General features: G+C 39.1%; 1 protein-coding gene across 1 annotated transcript in view; it reads left to right on the forward strand.

Moving 5' to 3' along the window:
• LOC131956513 (dynein axonemal heavy chain 1) overlaps nt 1-23533 on the forward strand; it is a 66609-nt gene that overhangs the window by 39314 nt on the left and 3762 nt on the right. Inside the window, exons 50-74 of the mRNA XM_059320999.1 lie at nt 291-426; nt 997-1205; nt 1539-1710; nt 3117-3308; nt 3858-3977; nt 4349-4474; nt 4819-4935; nt 5315-5521; nt 6181-6459; nt 6852-6983; nt 7529-7774; nt 8438-8587; nt 9145-9305; nt 10176-10401; nt 13008-13203; nt 17428-17579; nt 17969-18168; nt 18518-18821; nt 19443-19574; nt 20073-20246; nt 20918-21097; nt 21757-21933; nt 22322-22492; nt 22834-22964; nt 23315-23459. Coding sequence (XP_059176982.1) covers nt 291-426; nt 997-1205; nt 1539-1710; nt 3117-3308; nt 3858-3977; nt 4349-4474; nt 4819-4935; nt 5315-5521; nt 6181-6459; nt 6852-6983; nt 7529-7774; nt 8438-8587; nt 9145-9305; nt 10176-10401; nt 13008-13203; nt 17428-17579; nt 17969-18168; nt 18518-18821; nt 19443-19574; nt 20073-20246; nt 20918-21097; nt 21757-21933; nt 22322-22492; nt 22834-22964; nt 23315-23459 — 4435 coding nt within the window. The remainder of the gene's footprint in view (nt 1-290; nt 427-996; nt 1206-1538; nt 1711-3116; nt 3309-3857; nt 3978-4348; nt 4475-4818; nt 4936-5314; nt 5522-6180; nt 6460-6851; nt 6984-7528; nt 7775-8437; nt 8588-9144; nt 9306-10175; nt 10402-13007; nt 13204-17427; nt 17580-17968; nt 18169-18517; nt 18822-19442; nt 19575-20072; nt 20247-20917; nt 21098-21756; nt 21934-22321; nt 22493-22833; nt 22965-23314; nt 23460-23533) is intronic.

The following is a 23533-nucleotide window of genomic DNA, read 5'->3' on the forward strand; positions in this document are numbered from 1 at the left end:
GTGTCTAATGGCAGGTGTCTAATGGCAGGTGTCTAATGGCAGGTGTCTTATGGCAGGTGTCTTATGGCAGGTGTCTAATGGAAGGTGTCTTATGGCAGGTGTCTAATGGCAGGTGTCTAATGGCAGGTGTCTTATGGCAGGTGTCTTATGGCAGGTGTATTGGTAGTGAGGTCTAAGGGCAGGTGTATTGGCAGCATAAGTTAAAATATTATCAGATGTTCAAAGATCAATTACCCAGATGTTTATGTTTGAGAGCCTCCCTACAAGGATCTATCTATCTGTCTCTCCAGGTCAGAGTTTGACTGCTTCCAGATAGAGTTGTCAAAGAACTACGGCACAGCTGAGTGGAGGGAAGACCTGAGGAAGGTGATGATGAAGGCTGGCCTGGAGAACAAACCTGTTGTCTTTTTATTTAGTGACACACAGGTAAGCGGACATTACACACTGCACAGGTGTGTCAACTGTACCCATACACACTACACAGGTGTGTAAACAGTACCCATACAAGTACACACTACACATGTAGGTCAACATCACAAATTTCCAGAGCTACATTACACAGGCAAGAGAGCATATAACACATATATGTAGACAAACGACACAGCTATCTTAAGTTTTTTTTATGTGACATTATTATGCTAATTTTCATGTTTATAAATATGTCACATTTACAGTTTTTAATGTTCTGAGCTGATACATTATAAAAAACCTATCCTTGTGTTTAACATACATTTTCAATTCCCAAACTAAATGCACACGTATGATGATTGAAAAGCTAGTCAAAGTTTATATAATTGGCTTCTAGGGAAATATTCATATGGTCTAAAATGCATTAAAGTTTATTAAATGATCTTAAAAGGATCTACTTTTAGGTATAAACATCTAGCTGAAGTTTGTAAAATGGTCTCTAAAAGACCTATTTTTAGGGTATAAACATCTAGCAGAAGTTTATAAAATGGTGTAAAAATGTGAGTGATACAAAATGTCTGATCTCAGATCAAAAGTGAATCCTTCCTTGAGGACATCAACAACATCCTCAATGCTGGCGATGTACCCAACATTTACGGCTTTGATGAGCTGGAGAAAATCTACACGGACATGAAGCCGGTTGTACAGGACATTGGTCTGCAGCCCACCAAGACCAATCTGTTCTCAGCGTACACTAAACGTGTACGCAGCAACCTACACACTGTGCTGACCATGAGGTAAAGATAATTTTTCATGGGGTTTGCGGAGGTGTCACAGTATTAGGTTAATTTTTATGGAATGTTTTGTATATTACTCTCTGTTATGTTTATTTTAAAAAGGTTGTTTTTTTTTAGATTGTAATAGCCTATTTAAGGAGTTTATATCTTAACTTCATTTTGAACATGGTGTTTTTTGACTTGCCACAGCAGTACCTTCATTGTGTGTAAAGGGGTTTATTTGGGTATCATACAATCATATAAACTTGTTTTAATACAATTGACATTAATCCTAAATGTTAGATGAAGATTCTAAGCCACCAATATATTTGTTTTGCTGCTATTATTTTCCAGTCCTCTGGGTGAAGTATTCCGGGCTCGTCTGCGTCAGTTCCCCGCCCTGGTCAACTGCTGCACCATTGACTGGTTCAGCCAGTGGCCAGCTGATGCTCTCAAGTCTGTGGCCCAGAACCTTCTGAGTGACATACCTGATCTGGACACAACCACCACAGTGATGGAGGGGCTGGTGGGTGGTTGTCATGTCTGTGGATGGTTGTCATGTCTGTGGGTGTTTGTCATGCCTGTGGGTGGTTGTCATGTCTGTGGATGGTTGTCATGCCTGTGGATGGTTGTCATGTCTGTGGGTGTTTGTCATGCCTGTGGGTGGTTGTCATGTCTGTGGGTGGTTGTCATGTCTGTGGGTGGTTGTCACGTCTGGGTGGTTGTCATGTCTGGGTGGTTGTCATGTCTGTGGATGGTTGTCATGTCTGTGGGTGTTTGTCATGCCTGTGGGCGGTTGCCTGTGGGGGCTATGTCCGAGGTTGTTGCCCAGACACTGTGTGTGTCACATTGTTAAAGTTGTTAAACTTTTATGTGCTCTATTTTTAAGGAACTTTTATTTGTATGTACATATCTAAGTCACTTACATACTCAATGCTTCTACATTAAATAAGGTTGCTTCTTTGTCTTGAAACTTTAGTAATAGACTTTCACGGTCTGTCAGGTCAATGTGTCAGATGTTTAGGTTAAACTGATATTTTGTTGGTCTAGGTGTCAATATGTCAGGTGTTTAGGTTAAACTGATATTTTGTTGGTCTAGGTGTCAATGTGTCAGGTATTTAGGTTAAACTGATATTTTGTTGATCTAGGTGTCAATATGTCAGGTGTTTAAGTTAAACTGATGTTTTGTTGGTCTAGGTGTCACTGTGTCAGGTGTTTAGGTTAAACTAATGTTTTGTTGCTCTAGGTGTCAATTTGTCAGGTGTTTAGGTTAAACTGATGTTTTGTTGCTCTAGGTGTCAATGTGTCAGGTGTTTAGGTTAAACTGATGTTATGTTGGTCTAGGTGTCAATATGTCAGGTGTTTAGGTTAAACTGATATTTTGTTGGTCTAGGTGTCAATGTGTCAGGTGTTGAAGTTAAACTGATGTTTTGTTGGTCTAGGTGTCAATGTGTCAGGTGTTTAGGTTAAACTGATGTTTTGTTGGTCTAGGTGTCAATGTTTCAGGTGTTTAGGTTAAACTTATGTTTTGTTGGTCTAGGTGTCGATGTGTCAGGTGTTTAGGTTACACTGGTGTTTTGTTGGTCTAGGTGTCAATATGTCAGGTGTTTAGGTTAAACTGATATTTTGTTGGTCTAGGTGTCAATGTGTCAGGTGTTGAAGTTAAACTGATGTTTTGTTGGTCTAGGTGTCAATGTGTCAGGTGTTTAGGTTAAACTGATGTTTTGTTGGTCTAGGTGTCAATGTGTCAGGTGTTTAGGTTAAACTGGTGTTTTGTTGGTCTAGGTGTCAATGTGTCAGGTGTTTAGGTTAAACTGATGTTTTGTTGGTCTAGGTGTCAATTTGTCAGGTGTTTAGGTTAAACTGGTGTTTTGTTGGTCTAGGTGTCAATGTGTCAGGTGTTTAGGTTACACTGGTGTTTTGTTGGTCTAGGTGTCAATGTGTCAGGTCATCCATGAGTCAGTGACGGTCAACTCCGCCAAGTTCCTGGCCGAGATGTCACGTTACAACTACGTCACACCCACAAGTTACTTGGAGCTGCTGGGCATTTTCTCCAAGCTGGTGGGCATGAAGAAGATGGAGCTGATCACTGCTAGACACAGGTTAAAGACTGGCCTCGACAAGGTGAGACCCTAACCATTCGATTACTTAAATAAATATCCATTGAATTCCTCTCAAACATTCTTGTTTTTTAAATTATGTTGTTTTAATCACATTCTTCAAACTTGTGTACAAGCTGTTTTGTTTTATCCACAATCCTTGTGTACAAGCTGTTTTTTTTGTATCCACAATCCTTGTGTACAAGCTGTTTTGTTTTATCCACAATCCTTGTGTACAAGCTGTTTTGTTTTATCCACAATCCTTATGTACAAGCTGTTTTGTTTTATCCACAATCCTTGTGTACAATCTGATTTGTTGTATCCACAATCCTTGTGTACAATCTGATTTGTTGTATCCACAATCCTTGTGTACAATCTGATTTGTTGTATCCACAATCCTTGTGTACAATCTGATTTGTTGTATCCACAACCCTTGTGTACAATCTGATTTGTTTTATCCACAATCCTTGTGTACAATCTGATTTGTTGTATCCACAATCCTTGTGTACAAGCTGTTTTGTTTTATCCACAATCCTTGTGTACAATCTGATTTGTTGTATCCACAACCCTTTAGCTTCTGTCCACTGCTGAGGAGGTTGGCAAACTGCAGGAGGAACTGGCCACCATGAGACCCATGCTGGAGGAGGCAGTGAAAGAATCCATCACCACTATGGAGAAGATCTCCAAAGATACAGTAATGGCTTTTTTTTCATTGTTTTTTCATCAATAGTTTAGAACGCACATCACTCACTGAAATACCTGCCGTTTTTTACCCCCCCCCCCCCCCCTTGTTGTCATGGCAACATGTTTTTGTTGACACCTGTGCCTGTTACTCACAACCCTATCATAACCCTAAGTTATTACCCCTGCCCACGCTTACATGAATAACCAAAATCTCAACTACTAAAATATTGCGATTGTTCAAAGTGTGAGTCAGTGTGAATATCCTCACTAACAGAAAATAGCAGAAGAGACCAAAATCACAAAAATCTCAACTACTAAATGTTAAAACAAAATATTGCGATTGTTCAAAGTGTGAGACAGTGTGAATATTCTCACTAACAGAAAATAGCAGAAGAGACCAAAGCCGTGGTCCAGAAGGAAGAAGCTCAAGCGTCTAAGAAAGCTGTGGAGACCCAGGCTATTGCAGATGATGCCCAGAGGGATCTCAACGAGGCTTTGCCTGCTCTGGTCAGTTAGCTTACTAGTTTTTTTTTAGTTTTTGCTTAAGTGAAAGTACTTTCATATCTATCTTGTTACCTCAATTGTGGCTCGCCATCCAAAATTATTTCATATTTATTTTACCTGTAGTCTGGTAAATTAAAAATTAACCCGATAATTTCTCTTGTCTGTCTAGTTTGCAGTAACAAAATTATTTTAAAATAATTAGTTATTTGTCTATTTTTACTAAATTACCTGAACAATTATTGTATTTTTTTTTGTTCCTCTGATAAAAAATTAACTCAGTTATGTGTTTTCTTGCCTATTTGGTGTGTTGTTAAAATAAAGATTTTAACCTGTTAATGTGAACCCAGGATGCTGCCCTGGCCAGCTTGAAGTCCCTGACCAGAGTGGATGTGGTAGAAGTGAGAGCACTACAGAGACCTCCTGATGGTGTGCGACTGGTCATTGAAACTGTCTGTATTATGAAGGTAAATGTTGAAACATAGGCACCTGGTAGTCAACTAAACAAGTAGAGTTTAAAGGTCAAAGCTGCAAGTCTTGAGAAATAATTAACAATAGGGAATATATGTGCGTAAATGCTTCTTCAGACACCCGCAATGACTTACAATCCTTGAGGGAGGGTTAGGGGTTTGGTGGACGTTTACAATGATTTATGATGATTTGTTTTATGGGGGTGGTGGTGGTGGGATCTCAGAAAGTGTCAAGTCACACTTGTGCATTTAAAAGATAATTTTTAAATCAAATTTTAACTAAATAGATAAACCCCTAAAGAATATTTCCTATTTACCTAAAGTAAGAGAATGATTGTGTTGAGATGTTAAAAACTTGTTATAAAACTGTCAACAGGGAGTGAAGCCCAAGAAGGTGGCCGGAGAGAAGCCTGGGACCAAAGTGGACGACTACTGGGAGGGTGGGCGTGGTCTGCTGCAGGACCCCACCAAGTTCCTGGAGAGTTTGTTCAAGTTTGACAAGGACAACATCCCCGAAGATGTCATCAAGAAGATACAGCCATACATCGATGATGAGGCTTTCACTCCTGCAGCCATAGCTAAGGTAAGAGGACACCCAGAGAATACAGCCATACATCGATGATAAATCTTTCACTCCCATAGCCATAGCTAGGTAAAATACCTTGCTGCTTGCTCAGATGTTCACAAGTGCAATTATATTTAATACAATAATATTCATTAATAAATTTTACTTTCTTCATAAACTGTATGAACATCATCAATCTGCTTGTGTCAACATGGAGAACTTTAAAATTATCACACTATAAAATGTTTTTTCATTCATTATAAGAATGTCTTACATACAGTTTTTAAATGAATTATATATATATATATATATATATATATATATATATATATATATATATATATATATATATATATATATATATATATATATATATATATATATATATATATATATATATATATATATATATGTAAATATATATATATATATATATATATATATATATATATGTTTGATGTTATTTCAACCACTTAAGAAAAAATAATTATTTTAAAGACAAAAGTTTATGGGTAGACGTTTACATTCTATCTTTAGATCAGCTAAGTTAGCGTGTTGAAATAACATATTTTACCATTGTATTGCCACAAGACTTGCTTGTATTTCCTCAGTTGATTTGACCTCTGATAAAAAAATATCTTTAAACGAAAACAATGATGAATGAACTTTGTTTTCAGGTGTCCAAGGCCTGCACGTCCATCTGCCAGTGGGTCAGGGCCATGCACAAATACCACTTTGTGGCCAAGAGTGTGGCACCCAAGAGAGAGAAGCTGCGCATCGCCCAGGAGGAGTTGTCTGAGACCCAGCGCATCTTGGACGAGGCCAAGGCCAGGCTGGAGGCCGTGGAGGAAGGTTTGGCCACCCTACAGGCCAAGTATGACGACTGTGTGAGGAAGAAAGATGAACTGGAGAACAAGTGCAAGGAATGTGAGGCCAGACTTATCAGGGCAGATAAGGTAAAGTTGGGGGCAGATGAGGTTAGATTAAGGGCCTACAATGAGATTAGCTCAGGGGCAGACAGGTTAAGGTCAGGGGCAGACAAGATAAAATTAGGGACAGATAAGGTTAAGACAGAGAAGACAAGGTTAGGTTTGATTAGGAAAAGAAATGTCTTGGAGAAGGTTGTTTTTATAAGTTAAATTTAGTTTAAAAGTAAACACTACAATTTAATGGAAAAATTAATTTTTTAAAAAAATTTAAGTCCATAAAATGTAATAAATATTATTTTAAAATTTTAAGCAGTTCTTCAAACAGGAAAATCATAATTGGCTTATTATGTTTGAAATTATTTTACTTTATTTTATTCCAATCCATCAAAAATTTAAATCATGTTCACTTTATCTCCCAGCTGATTGGTGGACTGGCAGATGAGAAGGACAGATGGAGAATATCTGTAGATGGCCTGGAGAAGATCATTGATAACTTTGTGGGGGATGTCTTGGTGTCTGCTGGCTGTATAGCGTACCTGGGGCCATTCACTGTAAGTCACATTGATAACTTTGTGGGGGATGTCTTGGTGTCTGCTGGCTGTATAGCATACCTGGGGCCATTCACTGTATGTCACACCACAAAAGTTGCCATCTAATGGCGTTAAGGAGGAACCTGAATAGAGAAAAATGTAGAAAATTATTTTAAATTCTTTGAAAAATCTAGAGGCTAAAATAAATTGAAACATAAATTTAAAAAAAAACACATTTAGTCACAAAGTAATGGTTTGAAATAAGGATATTTACAAAATAAAATTTAGATTGTCTTAGTTATAAAACTAAGTTGAATGAAACTTAATACGGGTTGACAAAACTGCACGTACATTTGATATGTGATGTATGTGTGCTTGTTGTCCATGTAATTTTGGTCCATGTAATGTTTGTCCATGTGATTTTTATGTGATGTTTCTCTATGGGATGTTTTGTCTGTGTGATGTTTTGTCTATGTGAAGTAAGCTTTCTCTGTTATGTGTATATTGTGTCATATGTAATGAGCTAGTTCTCCTGACTACATATTTTCTACCCCCCTCCCTCCCAGGGCGCCTACAGAAACAGCATGGTCAGCAGCTGGGTGCTGAAGCTGGATGAGTGTCAGGTCCCGCGGACAGAGGAACCCTCCCTTGTCGGCACCATGGCTGACCCGGTCAAGATTCGCAGCTGGCAGATCGCCGGACTCCCCAAGGACAACCTGTCTGTAGAGAACGGTGTCATCGTCCAGTTCTCCAGGCGCTGGTCTCTGTTTATTGACCCACAAGGCCAGGCCAACAAATGGATCAAAAACATGGTAGGAGATTCCGTTGTGATTGTATAGTCAGTAGCTTTCGGTATTATAGATGATTTGTTAAAGAGCTTGAAAATAAATAAATATATTTTATTTAATTAATTTTTTTTTCTCTTGAGTTGATAAAATTATTTTTTCATAATATGGTAAAATGTTTTCTTTTTTAATTTGGTAGAGATTTTTTTAAAACTTAGCTTTTAAAGTTGTTTGAAATGTTTCTTTTGCTCTATTCTAGGAGCTAAACGTAGCTTTTAAAGTTGTTTGCAATGTTTCTTTTGCTCTATTCTAGGAGCTAAACGTAGCTTTTAAAGTTGTTTGCATTGTTTCTTTTGCTCTATTCTAGGTGCTAAAGTAGCTTTTAAAGTTGTTTGAAATGTTTCTTTTGCTCTATTCTAGGAGCTAAACGTAGCTTTCAAAGTTGTTTGCAATGTTTCTTTTGCTCTATTCTAGGAGCTAAACGTAGCTTTCAAAGTTGTTTGCAATGTTTCTTTTGCTCTATTCTAGGAGCTAAATGTAGCTTTTAAAGTTGTTTGCAATGTTTCTTTTGCTCTTTTCTAGGAGCCAAACTTAGCTTTTAAAGTTGTTTGCAATGTTTCTTTTGCTCTTTTCTAGGAGCCAAACTTAGCTTTTAAAGTTGTTTGCAATGTTTCTTTTGCTCTTTTCTAGGAGCGTGAAGCCGGCCTTGATGTCATCAAGCTCTCGGACAAAGATTTCCTGCGTAGTTTAGAAAACGCAGTGAGGTTTGGCAAGCCTTGCTTGCTAGAGAATATCAGCACAGAGCTGGACCCTGCTCTGGAACCTATTTTACTCAAACAGGTCAGATACAATCTTTACTAGTAAAATAATTTTTTAAAACTCTGAAACTGGTAAAGACTAATCTAGCATTCAGACAGGAGTAATTTATTTGAACCTAAGAATAAACATCTATTTTTAGAATAGGTATTATCTGTATTGATACATCCATAAATTTAATATTTGAATTTATCCCATTACAACAGAAATGCTGTCAGTATTTTGCAGTAGTATTTTCCACATGCTAAAACTTTACTAATGCTGTTGTTTCATAGTTGTATTTTCTACATTCACTAAATTGACCTAACTGTTCAAGCTATATTGTCTTCATTCACTAAATTTACCTTAATTTTTTCATGCTATATTCGCTCAATTCAATAAGATGATCATTGCTATTGTCTTGTAGTCGAATTTTCTACATTTTCTAAATTGACCTTACCATTAGCATGCTATATCTTCAACATTCAATGTGTTGATCATTTCTGTTGCCTCATAGTAGTTTTTTCTGTATTCACTAAATTGATCTTACAGTGTTCATGTTACATTTTATCCATTAATTGACCTTTGCTGATATCCCACAGACCTACAAGCAACAAGGCAGTACTGTGATCAAACTGGGAGATGCTGTCATACCCTACCACGACGACTTCAAGTTTTACATGACCACCAAACTGCCCAACCCACATTACACACCCGAGGTGTCCACCAAGGTTACACTGGTCAATTTCACTCTCTCCCCCAGGTAAGTTGTGCTGGTGAACTTCACTGTCTCCCCCAGGTAAGTTGTGCTGGTGAACTTCACTGTCTCCCCCAGGTAAGTTGTGCTGGTCAACTTCACTCTCTCCCCCAGGTAAGTTGTGTTGGTCAATTTCACTCTCTCCCCCAGGTAAGTTGTGCTGGTGAACTTCACTGTCTCCCCCAGGTAAGTTGTGCTGGTCAACTTCACTGTCTCCCCCAGGTAAGTTGTGCTGGTCAACTTCACTCTCTCCCCCAGGTAAGTTGTGCTGGTCAATTTCACTCTCTCCCCCAGGTAAGTTTTACTCGTTAAAACAGTTTTGCTTGGTGGGTCATGTGACCGTTATTAAAGTTTGACTGAGCTATATTCATTAAGCAAAGAGTTCAATTGCTAGTATATATTAGATTGAGTTTATACTTTGTGTGAACAGGCAGTATAAATAGTTCCATAGTCTTATTGGAGTTTGTCATTCAAAGTGCAAAGCCCAGTTAACAATTTTTAAAGTGCCAGATTTTGCCCATGTATCGGGCACCCTGTATTCACACTGCTGATAGGCCCAAGGGTGATATTTTACCTGTACAACTTGGCATCAACTGTGTCTTCAAAGCTGCTTATGGGAAACCAGAGTTGATAATCCCATCTCCTAAGGGGCTTCACTCTTGTTTTTATTTTGGAGTTTTCTCTCCTAGATGGGTTGCTGGCTCCAGCTAAAGAACCTTATCTGACTGGGTTTTCAAACTCAGGGCTTTACAAGTTAACCCTGCTATCTACTGCCCGACCACGCAAACCCACAGCTAACAGTATAATAGGTATAATGTATTAGGTTGTTTCAGCACTTTTCATGGGCTATCAGTATAGTTGTTGTTACTCTCCCAGTGGGCTGGAAGATCAACTCCTGGGCATTGTTGTGGCTGAGGAGAGACCTGACCTGGAAGAGGCCAAGAACCAGCTGATTGTCAGCAATGCCAAGATGAAGCAGGAACTCAAAGAGATTGAGGACCGCATCCTCATGCGCCTCAGCTCCTCCGAGGGCAGCCCCGTGGACGACATCGACCTGATTCAAACACTGGAAGCTTCCAAGATCAAATCCCAGGAGATTACTGTAAGTTGTTTCCTTTATTGTTATATTCCAGAGTATACTTAGTTTCACAGATTTAAGAGGTGTGTTAAGATTATGAGTGTGGAGAAAAAAATTAGAGTAGCTTCCCTTTAGTCTTTAGTTACCAATAATTTACCTGTTGTGAATTTGTATTTAACGAAATAAAACTTAGCTTAGAAACCAATGGAAGTGTTAGGGGTTTGTTCTTATATATAACAGTTTAGAGCCCACTATATGCGTTGTAACAACGTCTTTCATTAAGAGTGGGATTGTTGATGCTTTAAGATTTTAACTCTTGAAGCAAAGAAAATGATCTTTGATTTATCACTGTTGTCACTGTCATTTTATCTTGACAGTAACATGATATATATCTCAGAAGTTTTCAGTCTTAAATAATGCTATTCTTGGTTAAGTTTCTATTTATTTATTATTAATAGGATATTAATACATTTAAAATCATGTGTGATGTGATCTCCTTATCACATGTGTGATGTGATCTCTTTAAGGCATGTGTGATGTGATCTCTTTAACACATGTGTGATGTGATCTCTTTAAGGCATGTGTGATCTCTTTAAGGCATGTGTGATGTGATGTCTTTAACACATGTGTGATGTGATCTCTTTAACACATGTGTGATGTGATCTCCTTATCACATGTGTGATGTGATCTCTTTAACACATGTGTGATGTGATCTCTTTAACACATGTGTGATCTCTTTAAGGCATGTGTGATCTCTTTAACACATGTGTGATGTGATCTCTTTAACACATGTGTGATGTGATCTCCTTATCACATGTGTGATGTGATCTCTTTAACACATGTGTGACGTGATCTCTTTAACACATGTGTGATGTGATCTCTTTAACACATGTGTGATCTCTTTAACACATGTGTGATGTGATCTCTTTAACACATGTGTGATGTGATCTCTTTAACTCATGTGTGATCTCTTTAACACATGTGTGATGTGATCTCTTTAACTCATGTGTGATGTGATCTCTTTAACTAAAGTGTGATGTGATCTCTTTAACACATGTGTGATCTCTTTAACACATGTGTGATCTCTTTAACACATGTGTGATGTGATCTCTTTAACACATGTGTGATCTCTTTAACACATGTGTGATCTCTTTAACACATGTGTGATGTGATCTCTTTAACTCATGTGTGATCTCTTTAAGGCATGTGTGATCTCTTTAACACATGTGTGATGTGATCTCTTTAACACATGTGTGATCTCTTTAAGGCATGTGTGATCTCTTTAACACATGTGTGATGTGATCTCTTTAACACATGTGTGATGTGATCTCTTTAACTCATGTGTGATGTGATCTCTTTAACTCATGTGTGATGTGATTTCTTTAACTCATGTGTGATGTATTCTCCTTAACACATGTGTGATGTGATCTCTTTAACTCATGTGTGATCTCTTTAACACATGTGTGACGTGCTCTCTTTAACTCATGTGTGATGTATTCTCCTTAACACATGTGTGATGTGATCTCTTTAACACATGTGTGATGTGATCTCTTTAACTCATGTGTGATCTCTTTAACACATGTGTGATATGATCTCTTTAACTCATATGATCTCTTTAAGGCATGTGTGATCTCTTTAACACATGTGTGATGTGATCTCTTTAACACATGTGTGATGTGATCTCTTTAACACATGTGTGATCTCTTTAACACATGTGTGATCTCTTCAACACATGTGTGATCTCTTTAACACATGTGTGATCTCTTTAACACATGTGTGATGTGATCTCTTTAACTCATGTGTGATCTCTTTAAGGCATGTGTGATCTCTTTAACACATGTGTGATGTGATCTCTTTAACACATGTGTGATCTCTTTAAGGCATGTGTGATCTCTTTAACACATGTGTGATGTGATCTCTTTAACACATGTGTGATGTGATCTCTTTAACTCATGTGTGATGTGATCTCTTTAACTCATGTGTGATGTGATTTCTTTAACTCATGTGTGATGTATTCTCCTTAACACATGTGTGATGTGATCTCTTTAACTCATGTGTGATCTCTTTAACACATGTGTGACGTGCTCTCTTTAACTCATGTGTGATGTATTCTCCTTAACACATGTGTGATGTGATCTCTTTAACACATGTGTGATGTGATCTCTTTAACTCATGTGTGATCTCTTTAACACATGTGTGATATGATCTCTTTAACTCATATGTGATCTCTTTAACACATGTGTGATATGATCTCTTTAACTCATGTGTGATGTGATCTCTTTAACTCATGTGTGATGTGATCTCTTTAACACATGTGTGATCTCTTTAACACATGTGTGACGTGATCTCTTTAACACATGTGTGATCTCTTCAACACATGTGTGATGTGATCTCTTTAACACATGTGTGATCTCTTTAACACATGTGTGATCTCTTTAACACATGTGTGATCTCTTTAACACATGTGTGATGTGATCTCTTTAAGGCATGTGTGATGTGATCTCTTTAACTCATGTGTGATGTGATCTCTTTAACTCATGTGTGATCTCTTTAACACATGTGTGATGTGCTCTCTTTAACTCATGTGTGATGTATTCTCCTTAACACATGTGTGATGTGATCTCCAACAGGCCAAAGTTCTAGTGGCCGAGCAGACAGAGAAGGACATTGACCAGACCAGGAGTCAGTACATCCCTGTGGCCATCAACACCCAGATCCTCTTCTTCTGTGTGGCCGACATGGCCAACATTGACCCCATGTACCAGTACTCACTCGAGTGGTTTATCACAATTTTCCTGGGTGGGATAGCCCAGGCTGAGAGAGCAGGTATGTACCAGTACTCACTCGAGTGGTTTATCACAATTTTCCTGGGTGGGATAGCCCAGGCTGAGAGAGCAGGTATGTACCAGTACTCCCTCGAGTGGTTTATCACAATTTTCCTGGGTGGGATTGCCCAGGCTGAGAGAGCAGGTATGTACCAGTACTCCCTCGAGTGGTTTATCACAATTTTCCTGGGTGGGATAGCCCAGGCTGAGAGAGCAGGTATGTACCAGTAGTCTAGTGGTTTATCACAATTTTCCTGGGTGGGATTGCCCAGGCTGAGAGAGCAGGTATGTACCAGTAGTCTAGTGGTTTATCACAATTTTCCTGGGTGGGATTGCCCAGGCTGAGAGAGCAGGTATGTACCAGTACTCCCTCGAGTGGTTTATCACAATTTTCCTGGGTGGGATAGCCCAGGCTGAGAGAGCAGGTATGTACCAGTACTCACTCGAGTGGTTTATCACAATTTTCCTGGGTGGGATAGCCCAGGCTGAGAGAGCAGGTATGTACCAGTACTCACTCGAGTGGTTTATCACAATTTTCCTGGGTGGGATTGCCCAGGCTGAGAGAGCAGGTATGTACCAGTACTCACTCGAGTGGTTAATCACAATTTTCCTGGGTGGGATTGCCCAGGCTGAGAGAGCAGGTATGTACCAGTACTCACTCGAGTGGTTTATCACAATTTTCCTGGGTGGGATTGCCCAGGCTGAGAGAGCAGGTATGTACCAGTACTCACTCGAGTGGTTTATCACAATTTTCCTGGGTGGGATTGCCCAGGCTGAGAGAGCAGGTATGTACCAGTACTCCCTCGAGTGGTTTATCACAATTTTCCTGGGTGGGATTGCCCAGGCTGAGAGAGCAGGTATGTACCAGTAGTCTAGTGGTTTATCACAATTTTCCTGGGTGGGATTGCCCAGGCTGAGAGAGCAGGTATGTACCAGTACTCCCTCGAGTGGTTTATCACAATTTTCCTGGGTGGGATTGCCCAGGCTGAGAGAGCAGGTATGTACCAGTAGTCTAGTGGTTTATCACAATTTTCCTGGGTGGGATTGCCCAGGCTGAGAGAGCAGGTATGTACCAGTACTCCCTCGAGTGGTTTATCACAATTTTCCTGGGTGGGATTGCCCAGGCTGAGAGAGCAGGTATGTACCAGTAGTCTAGTGGTTTATCACAATTTTCCTGGGTGGGATAGCCCAGGCTGAGAGAGCAGGTATGTACCAGTAGTCTAGTGGTTTATCACAATTTTCCTGGGTGGGATAGCCCAGGCTGAGAGAGCAGGTATGTACCAGTAGTCTAGTGGTTTATCACAATTTTCCTGGGTGGGATAGCCCAGGCTGAGAGAGCAGGTATGTACCAGTAGTCTAGTGGTTTATCACAATTTTCCTGGGTGGGATTGCCCAGGCTGAGAGAGCAGGTATGTACCAGTAGTCTAGTGGTTTATCACAATTTTCCTGGGTGGGATTGCCCAGGCTGAGAGAGCAGGTATGTACCAGTACTCCCTCGAGTGGTTTATCACAATTTTCCTGGGTGGGATTGCCCAGGCTGAGAGAGCAGGTATGTACCAGTACTCCCTCGAGTGGTTTATCACAATTTTCCTGGGTGGGATAGCCCAGGCTGAGAGAGCAGGTATGTACCAGTAGTCTAGTGGTTTATCACAATTTTCCTGGGTGGGATAGCCCAGGCTGAGAGAGCAGGTATGTACCAGTACTCCCTCGAGTGGTTTATCACAATTTTCCTGGGTGGGATTGCCCAGGCTGAGAGAGCAGGTATGTACCAGTAGTCTAGTGGTTTATCACAATTTTCCTGGGTGGGATAGCCCAGGCTGAGAGAGCAGGTATGTACCAGTAGTCTAGTGGTTTATCACAATTTTCCTGGGTGGGATTGCCCAGGCTGAGAGAGCAGGTATGTACCAGTAGTCTAGTGGTTTATCACAATTTTCCTGGGTGGGATAGCCCAGGCTGAGAGAGCAGGTATGTACCAGTAGTCTAGTGGTTTATCACAATTTTCCTGGGTGGGATAGCCCAGGCTGAGAGAGCAGGTATGTACCAGTAGTCTAGTGGTTTATCACAATTTTCCTGGGTGGGATTGCCCAGGCTGAGAGAGCAGGTATGTACCAGTAGTCTAGTGGTTTATCACAATTTTCCTGGGTGGGATAGCCCAGGCTGAGAGAGCAGGTATGTACCAGTAGTCTAGTGGTTTATCACAATTTTCCTGGGTGGGATAGCCCAGGCTGAGAGAGCAGGTATGTACCAGTACTCCCTCGAGTGGTTTATCACAATTTTCCTGGGTGGGATTGCCCAGGCTGAGAGAGCAGGTATGTACCAGTACTCCCTCGAGTGGTTTATCACAATTTTCCTGGGTGGGATAGCCCAGGCTGAGAGAGCAGGTATGTACCAGTAGTCTAGTGGTTTATCACAATTTTCCTGGGTGGGATAGCCCAGGCTGAGAGAGCAGGTATGTACCAGTAGTCTAGTGGTTTATCACAATTTTCCTGGGTGGGATAGCCCAGGCTGAGAGAGCAGGTATGTACCAGTAGTCTAGTGGTTTATCACAATTTTCCTGGGTGGGATTGCCCAGGCTGAGAGAGCAGGTATGTACCAGTAGTCTAGTGGTTTATCACAATTTTCCTGGGTGGGATTGCCCAGGCTGAGAGAGCAGGTATGTACCAGTAGTCTAGTGGTTTATCACAATTTTCCTGGGTGGGATAGCCCAGGCTGAGAGAGCAGGTATGTACCAGTAGTCTAGTGGTTTATCACAATTTTCCTGGGTGGGATAGCCCAGGCTGAGAGAGCAGGTATGTACCAGTAGTCTAGTGGTTTATCACAATTTTCCTGGGTGGGATTGCCCAGGCTGAGAGAGCAGGTATGTACCAGTAGTCTAGTGGTTTATCACAATTTTCCTGGGTGGGATAGCCCAGGCTGAGAGAGCAGGTATGTACCAGTAGTCTAGTGGTTTATCACAATTTTCCTGGGTGGGATAGCCCAGGCTGAGAGAGCAGGTATGTACCAGTAGTCTAGTGGTTTATCACAATTTTCCTGGGTGGGATTGCCCAGGCTGAGAGAGCAGGTATGAACCAGTAGTCTAGTGGTTTATCACAATTTTCCTGGGTGGGATAGCCCAGGCTGAGAGAGCAGGTATGTACCAGTAGTCTAGTGGTTTATCACAATTTTCCTGGGTGGGATAGCCCAGGCTGAGAGAGCAGGTATGTACCAGTACTCCCTCGAGTGGTTTATCACAATTTTCCTGGGTGGGATTGCCCAGGCTGAGAGAGCAGGTATGTACCAGTAGTCTAGTGGTTTATCACAATTTTCCTGGGTGGGATAGCCCAGGCTGAGAGAGCAGGTATGTACCAGTAGTCTAATGGTTTATCACAATTTTCCTGGGTGGGATAGCCCAGGCTGAGAGAGCAGGTATGTACCAGTAGTCTAGTGGTTTATCACAATTTTCCTGGGTGGGATTGCCCAGGCTGAGAGAGCAGGTATGTACCAGTAGTCTAGTGGTTTATCACAATTTTCCTGGGTGGGATAGCCCAGGCTGAGAGAGCAGGTATGTACCAGTAGTCTAGTGGTTTATCACAATTTTCCTGGGTGGGATAGCCCAGGCTGAGAGAGCAGGTATGTACCAGTAGTCTAGTGGTTTATCACAATTTTCCTGGGTGGGATAGCCCAGGCTGAGAGAGCAGGTTGACATTTAGAATTTTTATAATGTCTCAGAACAGTGACTGAGCACACTCAATATCATATTGAAGTTTTGTTTTCTAGTAGGTTTAGAATGGAGTTCAGGTTAGGGCAGCAAAAGTATGTTTTGTAGTAAGGAAAAAAATTAGCAGCATTTATCGCTGTAATGATTGGATTAACTCTGCATTCACTGGAATATTTTTTAACTCTTCCCAGAGTATAATTTGTATCTTTTAGATGACATTTACCAGAGGACAAATGTTTTTTTATCTAAATAACATCACCTAGAGAATAACATTTTTCTCTTTACTTAACCTTCCTCAAAAGATACAATTTTTTCTTTAGATAACATTCCCTATAGAACAAGAAATTATTTTTTCTCTCCAGATAACATTTTCTCTATAATAAAAAATTATTTTTTCTCTCCAGATAACATTTTCTCTATAATAAAAAATTATTTTTTCTCTCCAGATAACATTCCCTACATTACAAAAAAATATTTTTCTATCCAGATAACATTCCCTATAGAACAAAACATATTTTTTCTCTCTAGATAACATTCCCCAGAGGATAAAGAACATCAACAACTTCTTCACCTTCAGCCTGTACACCAACGTGTGCAGGAGTTTGTTTGAGAAACACAAGCTGCTCTTTGCTTTTCTGCTGTGTGTGCGCATACAAATGCATGAGGGCATCATTGATATGGTAAACTTTAATTCTCATTAGAAAATTGGTTTGCTCTTTTCAGTCCATTAATATATATATATATATATATATATATATATATAGCCATAATCTATTTTATTATGATTTGTTATCAGCAGAATTTTAAACCATGTTACGATGTCAAAAGTTGACATATCTTGATGTTTTAAAAAAAATTAAAATTGAAGTAAAACTAATTAAGTACTAAAATTGTTTAATTAATTAATAATCAGACATTTCTTAGAGATTTTTTTGTATAAAATACTACATAATTGTTAAATGTTAATTAATAAAAAAAACATAATTGAAAATTATTTTAAAAAAAAAAACTATCACTTAATCTATTATGATATGAGTTTTGGGTGAATGGATGAAGTTGTCTCCCCTAGAATGAATGGCGTCTGCTGATAGCAGGAGGGACCACCAGACCCAAAGACCTGCCCAACCCAGCCAGAGAGTGGATCTCTGACAGGTCCTGGAGTGAGATCCTCACTCTGCCATCCCTGCCAAAGTTTTCCCTGTTTGCTGAGGACATCAAAAACCATCTAGACGGCTTCAAAAGAATATTTGACAGTGCAGAACCCCACAGGTATCTAAATTAGTCATTGATGGCTATTAAATAGCTTTAAATAATGAAAAATGAACTGTTTTTGATAGTTTTTAGTATATAAAAGGGCAGAATACCTTATAGATAGGATTTAGTATTAAAAAGCCAAAAAATAATCTAAAGGGAAATAACTCAGGTAAGCAAAATATTTTATTATAATAAAAACCAATTGTATTATATTACTTTTCTTCTAATGCATAGCCTTTCTCCACACTTGTATCACACATTTGTATCACACATTATAAATAGTTGATTCACCAAAGACTATCAATGAATCCCAATCAACAGTTATAAATATTTTACAAGACTAAAATTTTAATTTTAATTCCAGAGAGCAACTGCCTGGCCCATGGGCAGACAACTTGGACAAGTTTCAAGCTCTCCTTGTGCTGAAAGCTTTCCGTCCAGACAAAGTGACCAATGCCATGCAGGACTACGTGGCTGCCAATATGGGCCAGCGGTTCATTGAGCCCCAGACCTCCGACCTTGGCCTAGTTTACAAGGACTCCTCCCCCACCACACCCCTGGTCTTTGTGTTGTCCCAGGGCACTGACCCCGCCAACGACCTGTACAAGTTTGCTGAAACCATGAGGTTTGCCAAGAAACTCACAGCTATTTCATTAGGACAGGGGCAGGTAAATCTGAAATTTTGTTTGGGCAGGGGCAGGTAAATCTGATATTTTGTTTGGACAGGGGCAGGTAAATCTGACATTTTGTTTGGACAAGGGCAGATAAATCTGACATTTTGTTTGGACACGGGCAGGTAAATCTGATATTTTGTTTTGACATGGGTAGGTAAATCTGACCTTTTGTTAGGACATGGGCAGGTAAATTTGACATTTTGTTTGGACAGGGGCAGGTAAATTTGACATTTTGTTTGGACAGGGGCAGGTAAATCTGATATTTTGTTTGGACAAGGGCAGGTAAATCTGATATTTTGTTTTGACATGGGTAGGTAAATCTGACCTTTTGTTAGGACAGGGGCAGGTAACTTTGACATTTTGTTTGGACATGGGTAGATAAATCTCATACAGCCCTATTATCAGGACAAGGGCAGATGAATCTGGCTCGTATAGTTGTAGCTGGAAAGAAAGATCTTATTTTTCTCAAGTTTAGCTAGAGGAAAGAGCGGTTTTCCTATATAATGAATAATAACTAAATTTAGCAGGAATGAACACTTTTTACAAAGTATAAACAGACAACTGAAACAACTTAAATTACTGTGAACTAAAAAATTGTGTTGCTATAATCCCCAGGGTCCAAGGGCTGAAGCCATGATGAAATCCTCCATGGAGAGGGGGAAATGGGTTTTCTTCCAGAACTGCCACCTGGCACCCAGCTTCATGCCCATGTTGGAGAGGCTGGTGGAACAGATTGATCCTGACAAGGTCAGCTCCACTCACAAAACTTGGTTTAGACAAAAAATTTGGTTTAGAAACAAAAAATTTGGTGAAGACACAAAAATTTGGTTTAGACAAAAAAATTTGGTTTAGAAAAAAAAAACTTGGTGTAGACACAAAAATTTGGTTTAGAAAAAAAAAAATTTGGTGTTGACACAAAAATTTGTTTTAGACTCAAAAACTTGGTTTTAGACAAGGTCAGCTAAACACACTAAACCAAGTTTAGACAGGATTAGATACTAAGTTTGGTTTCTTGACAAAAAATTCAATTTAACATAAAATCAGATCTATACAAAAATTTAGGATAAAACAGGTTTAAATACAAATCTAACTTAATCTGGCTTAATCACAAAATGGTGATTATGGTTAATCACTGTTAAAATAAAGTTGGGTAAAACTGGTTCTTTAAATTGGTAAACTACAAAAACAGTTTTGTTCCCAGGTCTAGATGCAGACATCAACAAATGTGTTCTCCCACTTCCCCAGGTACACCGAGACTTCCGTCTGTGGCTGACCAGCATGCCCAGTGAAAAGTTCCCAGTGTTTATTCTACAGAACAGCTCTAAGATGACAGTGGAGCCACCTAAAGGCATAAAGGCCAACCTACTGCGCTCATACATGGGCTTCACTGATGATTTCCTCAACCACTGCGGAGATAGGGTCAGTTTAGGTCTAGCTTTGAAGGAGTAGTTGTTATATTGTATAGGACACTGGTCTATGACATAAACAATACATAATTGCTCTGTGTGGGGTTTAAATAAAGTCAGATGTCTAAAAATGTACACAAATTCAATATTTTAAAATAAAGCAAGGTTCTACAACTCTAAACTTACCTCCCTTCCCAACTAAATAGTTCTAGCTTTTTTGTGTAAATATGATCTCTTAACTATGTTAAATACAATGGCTTCAGTAGAGTGTGTGAAAGATTAGGAGCAGGGTTTTTTCAATTTAAGTCTTAAAAATGAAAAGTATGTTTCTCTACATTCACCATTTATTCTCTAAGATAATCTTGATTTTAAGAAACTGCTAGTGATCTTCTGTCTCTATAAAAAATTAAATACTACAGTGCTAAAATAATGCAAAAATGGCTGTAAAATAATTTATTGCTCTAGTATATGTTAAAGAACTTCAGTAAACAGTATTTCAGTAGTTTCTGTTTTTTTTAATTTGTTATATATGCATCTGGAAAACTTAAATTAAAATCATTTGTTTGTGTAATTGATCAGGCCCTTTCATTTATCATGACAGCAACACATTATAACAAATATTACTATTTCTGAAATTGCACTGATCAGTGTCCTAGAATTCTCACCTGTATTGTCTGTATCCAGGTGAGTGAGTTCAAACACCTGCTGCTGTCCCTGTGTTTCTTCCATGGTGTTGTCATAGAGAGAAGAAAGTTTGGGGCCCTAGGGTTTAACATACCCTATGAGTTCACTGACGGAGATTTGAGGATCTGTGTCAGCCAGCTCAAGATGTTCCTGCAGGAGTATGCTGACATTCCCTTCAAGGTTGCTACTTTTTTATTTTTTAATAGACTGAATGTATCTCATCAACTGGTTTTATTTCATAAACTTAATTTATTTCGTAAACCAATTTTATTTTACAAACTAATTTTATTTCATACATTGATTTTATTTCTTAAACCAATTTTATTTCATAAGACAATTTTTTTTCATAAACAGATTTATTTATATGTTGATTTTATTTCATACAGCACCATTTTATTACCTTTTTTTTATAAACTGTTTAATTTCTGAACGTACAATCTAATATTGTTTGAGCACATTGTTGTGAATTAGCTACCACAAAGTCCTTGTGAAGACATAAAAATAATTACCATAATACAAAAGAGAAAGTAAACAAAACAAGACTCATTAACAAAGACAAGGAAATTCCACCTTCAACACATGCTGCACACTCACTTTGCGGCATCTCAACAGCAACTTAACACTAATAGAAATTATCACAAACTTATACTTTAAAGTTACTCATATAGGTTGGGGTGGTAGACACTTCTGTGTGGCCTTACAGACACTGCTTTAGCTCACAACCTGATTAAATATTTAAGCTCACACATATATACAGTGTTAGATTGAAAAAAAGACTAAATTTGTATTAAGCTCCCAGTGACTTAAGCTCCAACTAACAGAATGAGCTCTCCCCACAGGTCCTGGTGTACACAGCCGGCCACATCAACTACGGAGGTCGTGTGACGGACGACTGGGACCGGCGCTGTCTGATGAACGTCCTGGGTGGCTTCTACAAACCTGAGATCATCCAGACGGACTACAGCTACTCCGAGTCTGGCATCTACAAGCAGATCAGCCCAGACCTAGAGCTCAGTGTATGTAGAGGTTTTTTTATTGGTCTGGTTCATTTAGCTGTAAAAGAGAAAAATTTATGTCATTTTACTATATAACCAAATGTTGATATAACAAGAGTGTTAGTCTACATAAAAGTCGCACTAACCTAACTACTAGCAAGTCACTCAACAATGTGCTTGACTCGTATATCAAGTCACCCAACTAAACACTTTATATGTCAAGTCACTCAACTAAACAATTTATATATCAAGTCACTTAATAAAACACCCTGTATATCAAGTCACTCAACAATACACCTTGAATTGTATATCAAGTCACATAACTAAACACCTTATATATCAAGTCACTCAACAAAACACCTGATATATCAAGTCACTCAACAAAACACCTTGACTTGTATTATTTCAGGGCTACCTAAGCTACATCAGGAGCTTGCCCATCAACGACACCCCAGAGATCTTTGGTCTCCATGACAACGCCAACATCACATTTGCCCAGAATGAAACCTTCAACGTACTGAAGGCCCTGGTACAGCTCCAACCAAAGACCAGTGCAGCTGCTGGCCAGTCCAGGGAAGAGGTCAGTCTATACATTTTGTTTTCAATGGTCATTTTTTTAATTAAAATAAAATTCAAGAGTCCATGAGGCAGATAATGAATGGATTTTTTTGGTTAGTTTTTTGTGTATAATCTTGTTGCATTTAAGTAACAAGCTCTAGTAACTAGTACTCCTGAGTTAAAATTCAACTCAAAACACTAAGTTTATGTAGTTCAGAATAATGGTAACAATGTCAATAAAGGATTTAAAAATTCAGTGGGAATAGAGATGATTTTTTTTACAAAATTAAATATCCATTTGTAGGATTTGTTTTTGTTACAAAGTGTTTGTGGCCAAAAAAATAAATGTACTTTTGGACTTAGGTGATGGAGAAAACTGCCCTGGGAATTATAGAAAAGGTCCCTAAAGCTGTGAACTTGGCATCTGTCATGGAGAAGTACCCAGTCCTGTATGAGCAGTCGATGAATACTGTTTTAGTCCAGGAGGTTATCAGGTGAGTGCTCCTACATGGTTCTCATCCTCTTTTCCCATTCGTGGCCAAGGCATATGGAGCATATGAAGTAGAGTTGATGTTTCAATGACCTCAGCATGCAAGGTGATAGTAAGGTCAGCACCATGCCCAGCCACTTTTGTTTCTCTAATTTGAGTCAGGACTCATCAGAGCTAGGTGGACTACAGACTTGAGCCTGGGATCTGAACTTGAGACATTTGGGCTAGCAATTGTGAGCTCTATAATCCAACTATGAATATCCTGTGAAGCATTTGATCTACATTGACAGCTAGAAGTTAGAAATAAGAGGTGTCAACATATTAAAACACTGATTGGTTATTAATCCAATCTAGGTACAATCGCCTGCTGAATGTGATTCATCAATCACTGCTGGACCTGCAGAAGGCCCTGAAAGGTCTTGTGGTCATGTCACAACAACTTGAGGACATGGCAAACAGTCTCTTCAACAACATTGTCCCATCTATGTGGGCCTCCAAGGTGAAACTTTCAAACAATGCATTATCATTGGTTAATACAAGTCTTCTGATATATCTGATCTTTTCTTAACTTTA

The sequence above is a fragment of the Physella acuta genome, unplaced genomic scaffold, assembly GCF_028476545.2.
Source record: "Physella acuta isolate Inbredline_101_S28 unplaced genomic scaffold, ASM2847654v3 ptg001157l, whole genome shotgun sequence".
In the NCBI taxonomy this organism is placed as follows: Eukaryota; Metazoa; Mollusca; class Gastropoda; family Physidae; genus Physella; species Physella acuta.